We start from the raw sequence: 18,026 nt of genomic DNA, 5'->3' as shown, positions 1-18,026 counted from the left end.
CCAGACAGCCTCCTTGCACCACTATGAAGTATGCAACTGATGAATGTAGCCTTAGAAGGATGCAGCCCCTTAATTGGGAGACAGCCACTGATGACCTGTCCAACCCATTGGGAAAGACACTGATTATAATCAGTGTCTTTCCCAGCAGCATACATTTTCCTCAAAACAAAGGATAGGACAGGTGTATCCTTCACTGCCCTAGCAATCCCAACAGTCACTGCATGATTTGGTTAAACAAAAGGGCAATGCTGGGCACAAAATGTACAACTGTCAATAAGCAATGTTAAAGTAAACATTAATAAGCATTGAAAAGTGATTACTAAACTACGGGTATGCCCACTAATGTAGCTTGTAACATGCCACGGTTGCTTGGCAACAGGGGGTAAGGGCAGGAATGCGCTGCGGGCTTGACCATTTCCGTTCAGAATGGCCTCTGCCATCTCTAAAGGCCAGATCTTCATAAGACACAGCCTTAGAAGTATGCCGCCCCTGAAAAGGGACATAGCCAATGTATTAAAGAGCTGGAGTCTATATTGTATTTTATTTTATTTATTTATGTCTATTATCAATTTTAAAAAATACATTGTACTCAATTCAGGTCAAATTTGCTAAAAACATAATTTTCGTCCACCAAATGGTATTATAATTATATAGTTAGTCAGTTAATTGTATATAGATACTGTATACAGGGGTGCCGATAAGGGGAGAATAAGGAGAAGGATTCTAGGGGCCCATGATTGACAGGGGCCTAGAGAGGCCCCTAATACAATTATAATACTGACAAAATAATATGGGGGGTGGCCCAGTAAGATTTCTTTTCATGGGGCCCAAAACCCCTGGCGGTGAACCTGACTCTATATGTGACTGTAAGTTTCAGACCTGGTGTTTTTTGAGCAGGATGTTGGCATTGGTCAGGTCTTTGACGTCCTCGTCTCCGCTCTGTAGCTGCTGTTGAAGCCCCCTGAGCCACTTCTTCATGTCAGCGAGACTCTGGTCAAAAAGCTCAGAGCGGTTGGCATCAAAAAGCAGACGGGCCTTCTCCTGGGTGGTGGACTCCAACCTGTCCCACAGTTCATGAAGCTTGGCTAGACGCTCCTTCACAATGGGTTCAAATTCAGGCTTGGACTCCATCAGCTCCTGGCCCTCCTAGATCCACAAAAAGGCACATGAGACTGATCCAGAACATCACCTCCTTTTACTCAAACAGAGATGGGAATGGGTAGCTTTTTAGATATCATGGCTTGTTTCTTTTATAGAAGCTCCATTCTAGTTTCAAAAAGCACAAGTAAACTCATGGAAAAGCTCACAGACCTCGTCTACTTTGTTGAGCCAGTCTTTGTTGGAGGCCAGCTCAGCCATGAAGGCCTGGTGCTTCAGCCACTTGCTGTGAAGGTTTCTGGCTTCATCGTATGAAGTGTCTTGAGCTGTGAGCATCTTCTCATTGATCCACACAGTCAACTGAAGTGTGGCCACAAAAAGTGAATGTTATTATACAGTGTATAAAAGAGTACACAGAGTACGAAACAAAACCAACACCTGCAGCTTAGATATGTAAGCATCAAGTCATGCAAATTAACTCTTTGTGGTCCAATGAAAAAATAATATATGGTTCTGTGTGACTTTGACGCTTGATTTGTTGTATCCGAAACAGAACTTCTTTATCCTTGATTAACACACAACCCTCCAACAGTGTTTAATCCGCAATGCTGCCAAACCATTTGCGTTAAACATTTGTGACCTTGAATTTTACCTTTCAAGGTCAAATAAAGTAAAACGTAGAGTTGTTGTACAAGTTCGGTCTTGGTCTCGCCACTTCCAAAGACTCAGTCTTGACTTGGTCTCAAGTAAAGCCTGAGAACATTTGTTGGTGCCCACCTATGATGCCAACTGCCTTGGGTCCTGGATGGCAACTGCCCCTGCAGACAACTAGTCCATCCCCACATCTCTAAAATGACCATCTGCCACAGTCAGGTGAAGTGTGGGTGTCCCGTTGGAACTGTCAAGACCGTGTCTTTGGAGGTGGAAGGACAGAGTCAAGACCAAGACCAGACTTGAGTGATACAACATTAGTAAAAGGCCATGTGATTGATAGAAAGCTGATACATGACTTAATGTTTAATAGTAACCATGGGCATACCTTTAACCAATTCCTCAAAAATAGCCAATCTAAATAAACCCTCTACTTTATAGAAGACTTAGACACAAATTTTGACCTTGGCAAACTCTCAATCATGCAACACCTTTGCCCCAAATCTGATCAAAGCCCAAATTCCCTCTATGCACCATTTATCCAAAATATGGCTGATAATTTTTAAATGAAATGATAGAAAGTGTTTCAATTTTGTAAAAATTACAGTTCCATTAAAAAAAAAAAAACATCTAATGGATAAAAAGCTGGCTGTTTGTCGAATTTAGTCAAAGCTCCAAGAGATAAAAAGTGAAACTGTGGCTCCGTGAATGAATAATTGTCCAATAATTAGTGTCTAATTGATGACTTGAATAGTAAACTGAGAATAAACTCACATCTTGAGTGTTTTGCAGGAAATGCTGGAGGTCACGGTTATCTCTGAGCCTTTCTGACACCTCCTGGGCTCGTTCTTTATTGGTGTTATGCCTGAAGGCCAAAGGAAAAAGCAAGAAAACACATTAAAGACACTTTACACAGAGTATATATTTCCTTTCCTCCAACATTTCTGCCAGTGTTATAACATGCATCTGTGCACAAGGGAAAATTATAACAAATAACTGACAGAATAACCCAAGACAGCCATTTACGCCTCTGCCATGATATGAAAAATAGGTCTCACTTAAAGATCAATATGCATTATTGCAGATGTCTGTCAGCCAAGCTGGACTGTGGGAGTTAATGGGAAAGTGCCAAAGCCCTTTCTCCCACTCCTTGTTGACTCTATCAATACAGTGAAGGAGAAAGATGAGTCTGTTGAAACACTGATGCACTGAGAAGACCAGGCACTTACAAATATCACATGACAGCAGAAAAAGAAAAAAAGACACACATTTAACAGATAAACATGCAACCTGGCTCCAAGGAGGATGATCTTCTGAAGCTCTTTTACTCTGATGTTCCCGGGGATCTTGCTGGTGTAATTTTCAATCCTCTTCTTGACAAATCACCAGTGACCACTGGTGTTGTAGTTGTTTTCCTGCCCCGTGGTCTCTCAGTTTCTATTTCTAGGTCTTCATACTTGGAGAGTTTTCTGTTGTTTTCAAAGAGATGTTTCTTTCTGTGTGAACAGGGAGGTGCTCTCCACCTTGTTGTTCACTCCACCTTGATCTCTGTCAGTTTGGATTGGTATGTCCCAGAGTATAGTAACTCCTTTGTTTTTGGTAACTGTCGATGGCTCGTTTGTAATATTTGCCTTGCACTGTGATGTCGTAGTGCTTGCAGACTGTCTAGTGGAGGTAAGATGCTGCCTTGTTGTTCTTCCATACATAATCTGTATTGACAAGTTCCAGGCATCCTGAGACAAGGTTTTCTACTGTCTCTTGATGTTGACTGCAAATTCTGGACTTGGGTTGGCGCTGTCTTTCAGAATGTGATTTCGGTAGTAATTTGTCTTGATGCATTGATCTTTGGCAGCAATAATGAATCTTTATGTTTCTTTGCAGTTTGTGAGTATGGACTTGGTCTACGCCTTTGTCATTGTTCTCTTTGGGCACTGTCCATGCAGAGGTTTTTCTTCCCACTTGTTCTTGAGTTGTTCTAACGCTTGATGTTTGGTCTTCATTTTCATTCTCTGTCCATAAATGATACTTGGCTAAATTTCCACTATTTCAATCTCTGGCTAGTCTTAGGCCTCTCCTGAATTTTCAGGCTTTGTGGTGTACTGACAACATTTTCTTGCTTCGATTGTGGTCTCTATTTTGAGGAAATGATGATCTTTATTGTCAAGGTGTTATTGTTGTTGTTGTATCTGCCAGTACAGAGTTCCGATACTTGCATTTTCCCAGATATTGCACTTGCACAGAACACATTGCAAGAACATTAAAATAAGTCCAATGTGCATGCGTGACAATTTAACACTTCTGTCATGCATTAAAAAAGAAGAACCCATTCAATCCAAGCTGTTCATTGATGTTTAATTCGTATAATTTAAAAAATTAAGTAAACAGACGTTTTATATGGCTCGTCAATTCCACTTAGTGCAGAATTGTAGTTGTAAAATTAGGACACAGAGTAATACTGATTGGCCAACATTTTAATTGTGAAAATATATTCATTACTGTTGTTGTTATGTGCACAAACAAAAATTACTTCAAAATTGGATTTTTACTCATTGGGGGGGGGGGGGGGGGGGGACCATTCTGACCCCTCTGGTTATGCATGGATGACAACAGAGACGATAATGAGAAAAATGAATTTACGAATGTGGGAAGGGCAACCTGACTGACTGGTAAGAAGGGTCCATCACATGTGCCATCCATCAGAAATGGTCTAGGAGCATATTTGATGCACAAAGAGTGATTTCAACACTGTTTTCACTGTTTTGGCACTGTGCTATGAAACAGAAGTAGACTAACACACACCGTTGATGGTGTGAATAAAACACACTTGTTGAGTGTTTAAAGCAAAGGAGAGTGTTAATGTACTTTTAAAACATGTTGGACAGAGGCACTGATTGTGTGCAGATTCCATTGACACCGAGTATATGAAATAAAGCAAGTATTATCCATTACTATCAACCAAAATTGTCTTGATTAGTTTGATTAGATCGGTACATCCCTACTTTTATTTATATTTGAACATATTTCTTTTTAATAAACATGGTTTTATTGTACATAAATACACAAAGTTTGACAATACTGATGTTATTACTGTTATTATTATTATTAGTAGTAGTAGTAGTAATAGTAGCAGTAGTAGTGCTGTCATCATTATTACTATTATTGTTACATAAACATTCTATTTATATTTAAATATATTTCTTTTTAATAAACTTTTTTATTACACATGAACATACAAATTTTGAAATGCTATTTGTTATTTGAGAAGTATTTCTCAGTGACCATTTTGGATTAAAAAAATGTATTTTATTTTTATTTTATTTATTTATTTATTTATTTATTTTACTGAGAACTACTTCTCAGTATTACAGTACTGTTTGTAGCGGTTGGCTCACATTAACATAATACATCACATGACTCAATCTGGTTAAATAACAGTGGTTAAACTAAAGACAATCAAACATTTTTAGAGCCCAAAAAATATTTTTTTTATGAATATGCTTCTGCCTTTTTCTGATTATTGAGTTTTAAACTGTCAGTATACATAAATGGCATCTGTAACTTAATGTAGCATCCCAGGGGGAGCCATTCCCAGCATGCACCAGCATCTGGTTTTGTTATTATTGCTGGTACGTGTTATCGGTAAGAGGTGCTAATCCTTTTTTTTCTAGTCATGTGTTTCTGAGTGAACATATGATCAAAACCCAGAATGACTCACCTGTCTCGGATGGAGTCCATTTTTTCCTGGACTTTATCAGCGTAGAGGTTGTTACTGTCAACGAGCCGCTGTCCTCCCTCCAGGGTGCCATCAATTTTGTCTTTGTTGGCCTCTATGGTGCTCATAAAGTCCTCGTGCTTTTTCAAAGCTTCCTCCGCCCCAGCCAAGGTGTCCGGTTTGTCTACATGAGCCAACGTGTACTCCTGCAACACAACAGTAGGGTTGTGTGAGGAACAGCAGCTTCCTTTTAATAACATAGAAACACACCCGAAGCTCTGTATTATTTGACACATACACTACATTCTACACTGTTTTAGTTTGTCCTGCCATAATCAGACTATTCTAAACATTAATGACTCTTGGGATAGGAGTTGGGCTCCAATATATAGACATGGGTTCAATTCTCAGTCTCATTCTTTGTCTGTGTCCTAAAACAAAACTTTCTTCTGCATCATCCCAGTTCACCCAGAAGTAAATGGGTACCAACCTTGGCTTGGGAAGCAACTTGCATCATTTGCTTCATGCAGTAGTATCTACTATCTAGAGATCAGCACCAGCACCAATGGGCCTCAGCACCAATATAAGACATTCATACTTACTTACATATGATACTGAGACCCATTTAAGGAGAGCAGGTAGCTCAAATACATGTAGACCTGGCCTTGATTCCCGATAACATTACCTGTTTGTGTCATTGGACAAAACACATCATCTCCATTTTCTGAGTACACCTAGCTGTAAGTGGGTACTGGCCTTGATTGGAAAAGTAACCTGCGTTAGATTGGCATACTGTCCCGGAGGACCATCTTCACACTGACACTAGCACCAGTGGGCCTCAGGGACTATACAAGACTTCTTCTTCTTCCATTTAGGCAGAAAACATAACCTCATGACTTTTTTTGACAGGTTTCTGCTGTTATCATACCTGGTTGTTGAGGATGGCTTCTACACCCTTGGCATCCCTCATGAATTGCTGGAATCCCAGACCCTGGTCCAGAAAGTTCTTGCGGCTATCCCACATCCTCTGGAGTTCATACCAACCACAATCCAGGCCGTTCAGTCTCTGTTCCAGCTGCTGGTACTGAGGATCATCCTCCTGACCCTGCATTACCTGAGTACCAGTGGCCCTCACACAGTGGAAGTCCTCTTCATGGTTATTTATGTCTTCACGCACTGCGTCGTGAAGGTTCAGCTGTTCCTCAGCCTCCGGAAATGTGGCAGGCATTTCCTCAGAGGCCACAGCCTTTTGGGCTTTGAAAAGCCAGGACTGGAAGTCATCCATGTCTTGCAAAAATGTCTGTAACTTGCTTACCTCACCCAGTGAGTCCTCCCTGTCTTTTAGGGTCTTTTTCAGCATGTCCCAGGCTTTGTCCAGCTCTCCTTTTCGTGCCAAGATGTCAGCTGCATTTTCTGGGTGGTCACTGGCGAGCTGGTCAGCTTCATTCCTCAGGAAGACAAGTTTAGACTCAATGGCAGCTAAATCTCTCTCTATGCCAAATAGTTTCCGCTGGATTGTCATGACAGCTGCCAGGTCATTTCCTAACTCCTGTGTGGACTCAATCACCCGTGTTTTGTCTTTGATCCAGGCTTCTGTCTCATCACACTCAAGCCCATAGTTGTGCAGGCTAAGAGCAGAATCCACTTTCCTCTTCTTTTCTTCTACCATAGCCTTGAAAGCCTCCCACCTGAAACACAGAGAGCGATGTATTAAATTCACACCACTGTGAATATCTGTTTGAACACCGTCTGAAAATGTTGACCGTTGGAAAGATGAAACATCAAAAGAAAATGATTCGGTAGAAATGTTGATGGAAAAATGCAAAATAAAATGTTTTATACACATTTTGCAGATAATATAGTTAAGGCACCTCTTATTCAGACTTGTCTGACATTCCTTGACCTCCTTGGTACGAGGGTGTCTACTGTCCTCGAGATGTTTCACAGCTTTGTTGACATCGTCAACTCTTAACTGAACATTTCCCATATCTTGTGCTAGAATGCTCAACCTGTGATCAAGAAAAGTGTTAGCACAATGGATTAGGTGTTTCCAACTTTCCTTCAAACTTGGGAGCATTACAGTTCCCAAACTTGATCTTTGAGTTAAATTGTGAATGGACAGTTCTCCTGATAATTAGTTGTTCATACCTATTCTGTACTACTTCAAGGTCCTCTAGCTTCTCGGGCACCTCTAAGCCCACCAGCCACGTTTCCTTTTGCCCCATCCAAAGTTCACAGGCATCTGTCTCACTGAAGATAGTGTACAGGGCCATAGTGTCATCAAGCTTCTTCTGCCTCAGATCAGCCAGCGACATGAGGTCCATGTAAAGGTCCTTGATGTCTTTCAAGCGTCTCTGGATATCAGGAGTATTTTGCAGTTCCTCTGGAAGCCCATTGGCCTGTTTGGATAAAGCTTCAATGGTGGCCCCATTCTTCACCGCCTCATTCCTCAGGTCTTTGTGTTTCTTTAGCAGTCGCTGAGTAGTGTACTCATCATGACCTACATCATTGCTGCTCATCTGCCTCTTGGCATCCAGGAGCCAGTTCTTGAGGTCATCAGCATCTCCTTGAAACTGAAAGAACCTCTTCATGTCGTGGAGATTCTGCTTCCGAAATGCTGCCAGTTCCTCCAGCTGCTGCCATTGTCTCCAGATGTCCTCCATGCATTCTTGAACTTTTGGAGAGCCAAAGTGTTTAGCCAGGATCATCTTTTCCCCCTCAGTCATGACCTGTTCCAGATTGGCACGACGGGCTCCAAGCTCATCCTCGAAGGCGCTGTGTTTGCTCTGGAGCACAAGCACACTCGTTAAATCCTTGCCATAATCCAGGGATGAGAAAATGTTGTCCTTCTCCTTAATCCAGCTCTCCAACTCTGCCACCTCCCATAGAAAGCTCCAGAAGACACGGGACTGTTCTAAGCGAGCCCTACGTTGGGCTGCCAGGCCACAGAGTTCTTTGTAGCACAGGTCCAGGTGCTGAACCCTGTCCAGAATCACCTGAGGATCACATGGCTTATAACCTGTGAAAGGACAGAACCAATAGGACACAGTTATATGTTTACTCACTTCAAATCCTCCCATCTCCAACAACTTATACACTGTGGCTTTTCCCCTCTTAGTAAGGCACAATCCAAATGAGTGATATATTGTTTTGTCCTGAAGTCAAGGTTGATGGATTACAGCCAATTCAGAGTCTCAATCCCTAATACAACCAGCAGCTACACAATATACACATTTTGTCGAGGGACTGTTATTAACTTGTCCACTTACTATCTGCACTGGCGAACTTTAGAGCAGCAGTACTGGTGTTTTCTACCCTCTCTGCCTGCAGAGCAATGTCGTTCTCTACCAGAGCATGCTTCTGTAATAAATCTTCCACTTCCAACAAGTGTTTCCCAAAGTCAGGAGACAGAAGTCGAGCCTGTGGGGCAGAATGCACAAGAAAGCACATATGTAAATATCTTTACTGCTGCCAGTGATGTCAGATTTTTTTGCTTGCGTCTGCTCGCTGGTTTGTACATAAGAACGCCCAAGAATGAAATTACTACTTTTCACAAAATTTGGTGAAAATGTTCTAACTTGGAATACAAATCGGACCTTTCTTGCAAATCCAGATAACAGATTTTTATGAAATATGCTGAAAAGCCCATTCTTTTTAAAAGATATTTTATCGTGAAACAGATCCATACTGGCTGAAATATTGAGTGCTTTTCTACTCAGTTGAAGGACTGAGCCTCCCATCCTGTACCTTCATGTCATCCATCCAGCTGATGATATGAAGCATCTCTTGAAAGATACACTGCAGTGTAAGATTCTTATCCAGGCGGCCCCGACGGGCATTCAGCAGCTCTTGCAGGTAGTCCCACAGGCGCAAGATGTTATCTTTCCGCACGTCAATCCGTTTGAAGTCATGATAACGCTCTGACTCCAGCTCTTTTGAGATGTCCACCAGCGTCTGAACACGTTCCTTGTATGCGGCAATGTCGGTCTCAATGGCATCGTGCTTTTTCTTTGCTGCCTCCACTGCAGGCAGGTCATAACCAAAGTTGTCCTGAAGGCAGAGGGCGAAGAAAAGCTCAGAATGCATATATCCTCATGGCTGATTAGATAAATAAATGTTTCTCGCTTCAAACAGACATGAAGAACTTTCAACTAAAAATGACACATTTCACTTTTACCGTTATCTTCTGCCAACGATAATCAGGTGTGTGCAGCGCCTGCCATTTTAATCAAGGCTAAGTACCTCACTCTGTATCTCAGCTGACACTTAGGTTGTTTTTTTAACCTGAGCCACAAGTCTCTGGTTCTCCAGCAGCCACGTCTCCCTCATGGCAGCCTTCCTGTCAAACCTCCGAGCCATCTGTTCCAGCTTCTCCTGTTTGATCAGCTCGTCTCTCAAGACACGCTCGCGTTCGTGCTCCGCCCGCTCCAGACGCTCCCAGGCCTGCACAAAGAGGCAGAATGTGGAACATGTGCAGGTTTTGCAGATCATGTTATTAATCACAGCATGATACTTTACATCTTCATTACATGTTTACTTTACTTATGATGCTAACAGCTGACACAAGGCAGTAGAAGATCACGTAATTCCAAACGGCGTTACCCTGCAGGGACATGAGTGATCACATCTAAATCTGAGCTGCCCAAGATGAGATGGTACTCAGTCTCAAAATGATATGTACTGCAAGAAATGCCTTTTACATCGCAGGGGTCAGAAAACTGCACTGAGGGGTTTTTTGAGAGGCGGGGGGTGGCTCCTATTTATTCAGCATCTCCACAGTCAACCATCCGTCCCCATCTCTCTTGATCTGATGTGGAACAGGTACTGAACCCTGATTTTTTTTTTTTTTTTTTTTTTTTTTTAATCTGCGTATTTTTACTCATACAAGAACATTTGTGTCTCTCAAATTTCTCATACCTTTGTTAGTATGATGGCCTCATACGAGTCAAATTCAGCAACCGCTCGTAAATCACATTATTACATAAATTACATGCGCAACCCTGGCGAATTCCAACTGTGTGAAATTGGCATACATCGTAAAAAAACAAACAAATAAATAAATAAAGTCCCTTGTTTTTAATGGTTAAACAACTGGCAGATGCAGTTCCCAGAATAATTCTGCAAAACATACAGTAAAAATATAAATAATTTTACCCTTATAAACCTTTACATTTTAAACATTTTAAACCAGTAAAGCCAACAGGTTTTTTTGTTTGTTTGTTTTTGTTTTTTGTTGTTGTTGTTGTTGTTGTTTTGGCTAAATTAACATCTTCTTTGAGTTTTAAATTAATTATTTAAATATAGTTTGTTTTTTATTTCATTCAGTGAGATTTTGTTATGCTGATCCCATTTTGCTCAGTGCCACCACAGGAAATTTTCAAGCACAACTCCAGTTCTGACAGGAGAACAGGACTCAGGCAGCCTTGAATTTGGGATATTTTGCTTGGGAGAAAAGGAACCACACTTAAAATACAATAAATTGTCTATCATATTGCCATATTAATGTTTTTTGTTTTACTATATTTGCATAAATATGTTAATATGAGGAGTTTGGGGGGGGGGGGGATATCATCTGTTTAGAATTTAAAAGGCTATAGTTATATCAATAGGATGAAACCGATTCTGAAGTTCATTCCATTTTCAGACACCATGTGACAGAATCGTGGCACAGTTAGTGTGCTTGTTTCCCAAACAGAATATTTCCAAATTAAAGCTGCCTATCTTCTCCTTTTTACTTTATATATATATATATATATATATATATATATATATATATATATATATATATATATATATATATATATACAGTGAGGAAAATAAGTATTTGAACACCCTGTGGTTTTGCAAGTTCTCCCTCTTAGAAATCATGGAGGAATTTGTGGAAATTTACATGTTCTCTTCAGGCAGTCATCTTTATAAATCTCATTGGAAGGGCACCAAACAAAAGTTCCAGCATCATCACTTTGCCCAATGCAGATTCGAGATTCATCACTGAATATGACTTTCATCCAGTCATCCACAGTCCACGATTGCTTTTCCTTAGCCCATTGTAACCTTGTTTCTTTCTGTTTAGGTGTTAATGATGGCTTTCGTTTAGCTTTTCTGTATGTAAATCCCATTTCCTTTAGGCGGTTTCTTACAGTTCGGTCACAGACCTTGACTCCAGTTTCCTCCCATTCGTTCCTCATTTGTTTTGTTGTGCATTTTCGATTTTTGAGACATACGAGGGCTGTCAATAAAGTAACGGTCCTTTTTATTTTTTTCAAAAACTATATGGATTTCATTCATATGTTTTTACGTCAGACATGCTTGAACCCTCGTGCACATGCGTGAGTTTTTCCACACCTGTCGGTGACGTCATTCGCCTGTGAGCACTCCTTGTGGGAGGAGTCGTCCAGCCCCTCGTCGGAATTCCTTTGTCTGAGAAGTTGCTGAGAGACTGGCGCGTTGTTTGATCAAAATTTTTTCTAAACCTGTGAGACACATCGAAGTGGACACGGTTCGAAAAATTAAGCTGGTTTTCAGTGAAAATTTTAACAGCTGATGAGAGATTTTGAGGTGATTCTGTCGCTTTAAGGACTTTTCACGGTGCGAGACGTCGTGCAGCGCTCTCAGGCGGCGTCATCAGCCTGTTCAAGCTGAAAACCTCCACATTTCAGGCTCTATTGATCCAGGACGTCGTGAGAGAACAGAGACGTTTCAGAAGAAGTCGGTTTCAGCATTTTATCCGGATATTCCACTGTTAAAGGAGATTTTTTTAATGAAAGACGTGCGGACGGATCCGCGCGTCGGGACGCAGCCGACGCGGTGCAGCGGCACAGGAAAAACACCTCCGTGTTGATAACCATTTGTAAAATCCAGGCGGCTTTTGATGGCTTTCAGTGGAGTGAGTATATGAGAAATTGTTTAACAGGCAGGACATGTTCCAACTTGTCCTTAAGGCTTTCAACAGAGGTGTTTTTCCTGTGGCGGAGCGTCGCGGCGGCTGCGTCCCGACGCGCGGACCCGTCCGCACGTCTTTCATTAAAAAAATCTCCTTTAACAGTGGAATATCCGGATAAAATGCTGAAACCGACTTCTTCTGAAACTTCTCTGTTCTCTCACGACGTCCTGGATCAATAGAGCCTGAAATGTGGAGGTTTTCAGTTTGAACAGGCTGACGCCGCCGCCTGAGAGCACTGCGCGACGTCTCGCACCGTGAAAAGTCCTTAAAGTGACAGAATCACCTCAAAATCTCTCATCAGCCGTTAAAATTTTCACTGAAAACCAGCTTAATTTTTCGAACCGTGTCCACTTCGATGTGTCTCACAGGTTTAGAAAAAATTTTGATCAAACAACACGCCAGTCTCTCAGCAACTTCTCAGACAAAGTAATTCCGACGAGGGGCTGGACGACTCCTCCCACAAGGAGTGCTCACAGGCGAATGACGTCACCGACAGGCATGGAAAAACTCACGCATGCGCACGAGGGTTCAAGCATGTCTGACGTAAAAACATATGAATGAAATCCATATAGTTTTTGAAAAAAATAAAAAGGACCGTAACTTTATTGACAGCCCTCGTATTGCTTTAAGTTTTCTGTCTTGATGCTTTGATGTCTTCCTTGGTCTACCAGTATGTTTGCCTTTAACAACCTTCCAATGTTGTTTGTATTTGGTCCAGAGTTTAGACACAGCTGCCTGTGAACAACCAACATCTTTTGCAACATTGAGTGATGATTTACCCTCTTTTAAGAGTTTGATAATCCTCTCCTTTGTTTCAACTGACATCTCTCGCATTGGAGCCACGATTCATGTCAGTCCACTTGGTGCAACAGCTCTCCAAGGTGTGATCACTCCTTTTTAGATGCAGCCTAACGAGCAGATCTGATTTGATGCAGGTGTTAGTTTTGGGGATGAAAATTTACAGGGTGATTCCATAATTTTTTCCTCAGAATTGAGTGAGTCCATATTTTTTTTCCCTCTGCTTGGTCTAAAAACGTAACCATTACTGACTGCCACAATTTTTTTTTCCTGATTTCTTATAGTGTTTCTTAAAGCCAGAAAGTTGCCATTTGAAATGACTTTAGTTTTGTGTCATGTCTGTGATCTGCTTTTTTCTACAAAGTTAAACAACTGAATGAACATCCTCCGAGGCCGGTGATTCCATAATTATTGCCAGGGGTCGTGTATATATATATATATATATATATATATATATATATATATATATATATATATATATATATATATATATATATATATATATATATATATATATATATATATATATATATATATATATATATATATATATATATATATATATATATATGAGACATCACGCTATTAGAGAAACACAAAAGAAACTGTAATTCTTGACAATGTAAAAAGTGGAATTAAGAGACTTGCTGAATTAGATGAGTGGCGTTAATGGTGTTTTCACCTGAGGGTCAGACTCCATCGCTAAAATAAGACATTAACCGTTCAACATAAAAAGGAGTAAGAATGAATAATAGTTGAAAGTGATGAAGACTTACCCTTGACATGGGTCAAGGGTAAGTTCACCCCACACACCTCCAGTTACCAAATTCTGCTTGCGGTGTGGGTATGGGGGGAATTGTCCAAATGACAATCCCCCTGGTGGTGGGATGGAGCATACCCATATGGAGTGCAGAGAATGAGCTTTGTAATACTTGCATATGTGACAGAGGCCAGCAAGTGCACATGGTAGTAAATAGACCTCGCTCCCCCGACAGCCAACGCATACTCTGGCCAATCACACTAGAGCCCAGGTTTTAGCCGACTGGTCAGAGCAACCGCCTCCCATGCTGGAGATTGTGTTCGTGTTCCGAGTCAAAGACAGTGGGGAAAAGTAGAGCTGCTACATTGGTGCCGTGACCCAAATGGGAGTGAGGTTCAAGCAGGGGTAGAGGTCAGCGGGAGAAGAGAACAGCCACAACACATATCTCCCATTGTGGGATGAATAAAGCAATATCTTACTGTACCTTTCAATTGATGATATTGTTTGGCTATAAGAATAAATTTATTACATTTCAAACTGTAGAGTTAAGCAGAAAAATTTCAAGGTAATTTATGTGGGATTTTCAAAGTAAAAGAAGAGTCAAAATATGAGAAAAATGAAGATCTCGCAAATCACGCGTACACACCATTTAGTAACAAATCAGTTAGTAGGAGTGGTTCGTGAATATTGATTTGGCAAAAGTGTGGCCATTTTTTGAGACAAATACTTGTCTACAAATGAAAAAGCCGAACATGCATGTTTCACTAATGGGAGGAAAGGAGCTGGGCATTGGTGGACTTGAACCCAAGACCTTCATGCTGCCTGAGAAAATGCACTTTGAGATAACATTCTAAATGAATTCTTCTTTAACTGTACACCCTCTGCAGGCATCTCACCCTGTTGATATCTGCTACCAGGACGCCCTCCTTAGGTGCGTAGACCCTCTGGTTGTTGGCTCTCATGCGACTCTGAATGGTGAAGAGCAGCACTTCCAGGTTTCCCTTCTCCTGAAACCTAGCAGACAAATCACACAAAAGCCACAAAGCACAGTGGAGTGAAAATAAATATGCTTTGCATACAGTATTTAATGAAAGCTAATGAAAAGGACCAAATGCAGCCTCGTTAGGTGGCTCACTTGGGTGGTTTCTCCACGGTGCGGTAGGTGTTAAAAGCCTGAAGCTGCTGCTGAACTCCAGTTAGGGAGTTGGCAAGTTTTCGGTTGTTCAGCACTATGATGGTCTGCTCAATCCACGTCAGCAGGTCTGACGCAAGCGTCTCGTACTTGTCAATCATCTTCTCTGTTTCAATGGCGTGATCCAAAACCTGAAGTCAAACACAAAGACATCAAATAGAACAGAATATGTGAATTTGCCTTCATGCGTCATCTGGCACCTTTCCAACTCTCTTGCCCTCGACGGCCAGCTGCTTCATTTTGGAGAAGTAGTGGTAGAACGCCACGACATACGTAATAATGGACTTCTCATCTGGATTCTCCGTGAACACATCTGCAAAACAGAACAGCAGATAAATCACAACTAGCGCCGGACCTGAGGTTTGAAAGCACTTAAGCATTTAGCACCACGTGAAGGCGCTGTCGCCGTTACTCGCCTTCTGGATCTAACAGTTTGGTCACACCAAGCTTCTGTTCTGCTACGTTAAAGGCATTTTGGAGGTTGTGGGTCGGGTTGGACCTCTTCAGCTTCTTATAATCCACCAGATCAGGCCTGAGAGAGATCACAAGATAGTGAAATGAAGAAGAAGGAGGACAGATAGCGACCAGACGTATGTGGTGGTGTTTGACAGACTGATCTGAGAGCAGATCTGGTTGCTCAGCTCGTTCTCTCTCACCGGTGTTTGTGTATGAGGGCGTTGAAGGCCATGCCGTCTTTCCAGCAGGTGGTGAAGTTTGTGATGTTGACATTGGGATATCTGTAAAAAAAAAAAAAAAAACAGTCAGGAAATCTCTGAGTGAGCACAACAACTGCTGAGAAACTCCTGTTTAAATTATGCATGAGTGCATCATAAGATGTATGTTGGAAACCATTTGAAATTCCAAATACATTCATTCTTGTGGTTTCAGGACTGAGATCATTAAGTGCTTTCATCATTACATGCAGGGGCGTGTCCAGACTTTTTTGACTGGGGTGGCCGGGTACGAATTACGAGCTTTCACTTCATTACCTTACTTGATAAAGACAAAATATTCACAATTAAGGCTGATGATCTCTAGGTTGTCATCAGGATGATAATAAAATTAGCCTTTTTCTAGGTAGACTAAGTGGTATGACACCCACCCCTAATGACCAAAATGACATCATGACTATTACCTCTTTAGACATAAAATTGACAAGCTTCTCATCAAAGAATTAAATCAAAGACCCGCCCCTGAATGAGCAGATAGCCAATCATAGTTCAAAATAACACCTGGGATGGTCAGTCAAATTTCACGGGTTGCCCCTGCCCCAAAAGTCACCCCATGGACCCACCCATGCATACATATGCTTAAAATGTAACATATGTGTAGAAAACTAGAGATGCAATATTAATAAAGTTTCATAAGAACCAGGTGGTAGGCTTTTGAGCAATTTTAGTGACAACCAAGCAAATCAATGCACAATTAAATAAAACCATGATAATTTTGTACAATATTCAGATAAAATTCATAGCAGAGCTGATCGCTAAATTTACATATCCATTTTTAACTTTGAAATTATTAGTCATGGTTCCAGTGGTTTTAGCGACAACAATCACACTTCTGACAGGATGCAAATGCAAATTTGGAAAATTTGCAAAACTTTACAGGCAAAGATAATTTCCTTTACGTGGCACTATTCTCCTTCACTCTTTCTGAATGTGGGAGTCTTTTCCTCATTTTTCTCCCTTACACCAGGTTTTGGTTTGTGGATATATTGTTTGACAAGGAAATTATCTATTTTTAATAATGCTGGGATACTAAATTAAATAAAATGATAGAAACAACAACAACAACAAAAAACATCAGTGGTGTAAGCCTGCACAAACATGTACAAAAGAATGAGATCAGTCACAGAACTATTTTGATGTTGAGAAACTGAGGCTGTAAATATCAAATTTCTGACTGGGCTACTGCAATTCTTCGGGGGGCTACAACCGGATTAAGCCTGACCTTTGAGCCGTCGATGGAAATTATCTAAAATTCCAATGTACGTGTTCCATTTTCAGCAGGTGCTGCTAAAGGTCAGACAGCCCTCTTACCCCGCAGTTTTCATCTGGCACCACAGAAGTAAAGCATCCTTGGCGGAACGCGTCTCCTTTTGGTCCGCCTGGCCCGTTTCCACAATAATGTCCTGGATCTAAAAAGAACAACAAGCACAGCTGGATGGTAAATAATGAAGCTTAACTAATGACTTGGTTTGACATCAAAAGGGAACAAAATCATTGCTGATAATGACATGACAGTAACAGAGAACACGTTAGAAAGGTGGTACAAATACAGCCTGGCCATAAGTATTTGGACAAAAGATTATTGTCAATACAAATTCATCACTTTTCTAGCCAATTTTCTTTAGGCAAGTCAAGGGACAGATACATGAACATTTCAAAGTCACTGAATATGACTTGGACCTCATTTACATCAGTCACTCAGAAATCCAAATGGCATGGCACAGGAAGGTAAATCTATCTGGAGGCAACAGTTCCCCAAAGTTGAATGACTGTGCAAGAAGGAAAATAGTGAGGGAAGCCACCAAGACACCCGTGACAACTTCAAAGAAATTACAGGCTTCTGTGGCTGTTATTGGAAAAACTCCAATTATTTTTGGTCTCTGAAAATTAAAGAACTATGAAGACAAATGGGTGTAATTCTGAAATGCTTTTTGTTGAACCACTTAAAGTGCATATCACTAGCAAATAAAATGTCAAATGAGCTGACTATTCTAAATAAATAAAGAATTGGAAAATTATTGAGGTATTGCATTTAATTTTTGGTGCCATATGCCTTGAGAAATTAAGTCATAAACATGGGAAAATTAGTCTGATTTCACCTGCTAGAGATAAACGCTCAGAAACATGAACCTCTCATAAAA

At 40.9% G+C, this 18,026-nt stretch overlaps 1 protein-coding gene across 3 annotated transcripts in view; it reads right to left on the bottom strand.

The window, feature by feature from the left end:
- sptb (spectrin, beta, erythrocytic) overlaps positions 1-18,026 on the bottom strand; it is a 118,692-nt gene that overhangs the window by 52,319 nt on the left and 48,347 nt on the right. For all 3 annotated transcript variants that reach the window (XM_034194863.1, XM_034194864.1, XM_034194865.1), the window contains 16 exons: positions 17,197-17,294; positions 15,811-15,891; positions 15,571-15,686; positions 15,355-15,467; positions 15,098-15,285; positions 14,859-14,976; positions 9,746-9,904; positions 9,209-9,511; positions 8,731-8,881; positions 7,610-8,480; positions 7,333-7,470; positions 6,390-7,149; positions 5,465-5,667; positions 2,524-2,614; positions 1,312-1,458; positions 880-1,146 (listed from right to left, as the gene is read on the bottom strand). In XM_034194863.1, coding sequence (XP_034050754.1) covers positions 880-1,146; positions 1,312-1,458; positions 2,524-2,614; positions 5,465-5,667; positions 6,390-7,149; positions 7,333-7,470; positions 7,610-8,480; positions 8,731-8,881; positions 9,209-9,511; positions 9,746-9,904; positions 14,859-14,976; positions 15,098-15,285; positions 15,355-15,467; positions 15,571-15,686; positions 15,811-15,891; positions 17,197-17,294 — 3,804 coding nt within the window. The remainder of the gene's footprint in view (positions 1-879; positions 1,147-1,311; positions 1,459-2,523; positions 2,615-5,464; positions 5,668-6,389; positions 7,150-7,332; positions 7,471-7,609; positions 8,481-8,730; positions 8,882-9,208; positions 9,512-9,745; positions 9,905-14,858; positions 14,977-15,097; positions 15,286-15,354; positions 15,468-15,570; positions 15,687-15,810; positions 15,892-17,196; positions 17,295-18,026) is intronic.

This window comes from Thalassophryne amazonica, chromosome 19, assembly GCF_902500255.1.
Source record: "Thalassophryne amazonica chromosome 19, fThaAma1.1, whole genome shotgun sequence".
Taxonomy (NCBI): domain Eukaryota; kingdom Metazoa; phylum Chordata; class Actinopteri; order Batrachoidiformes; family Batrachoididae; genus Thalassophryne; species Thalassophryne amazonica.
This window is presented reverse-complemented; position numbering and strand designations above follow the sequence as displayed.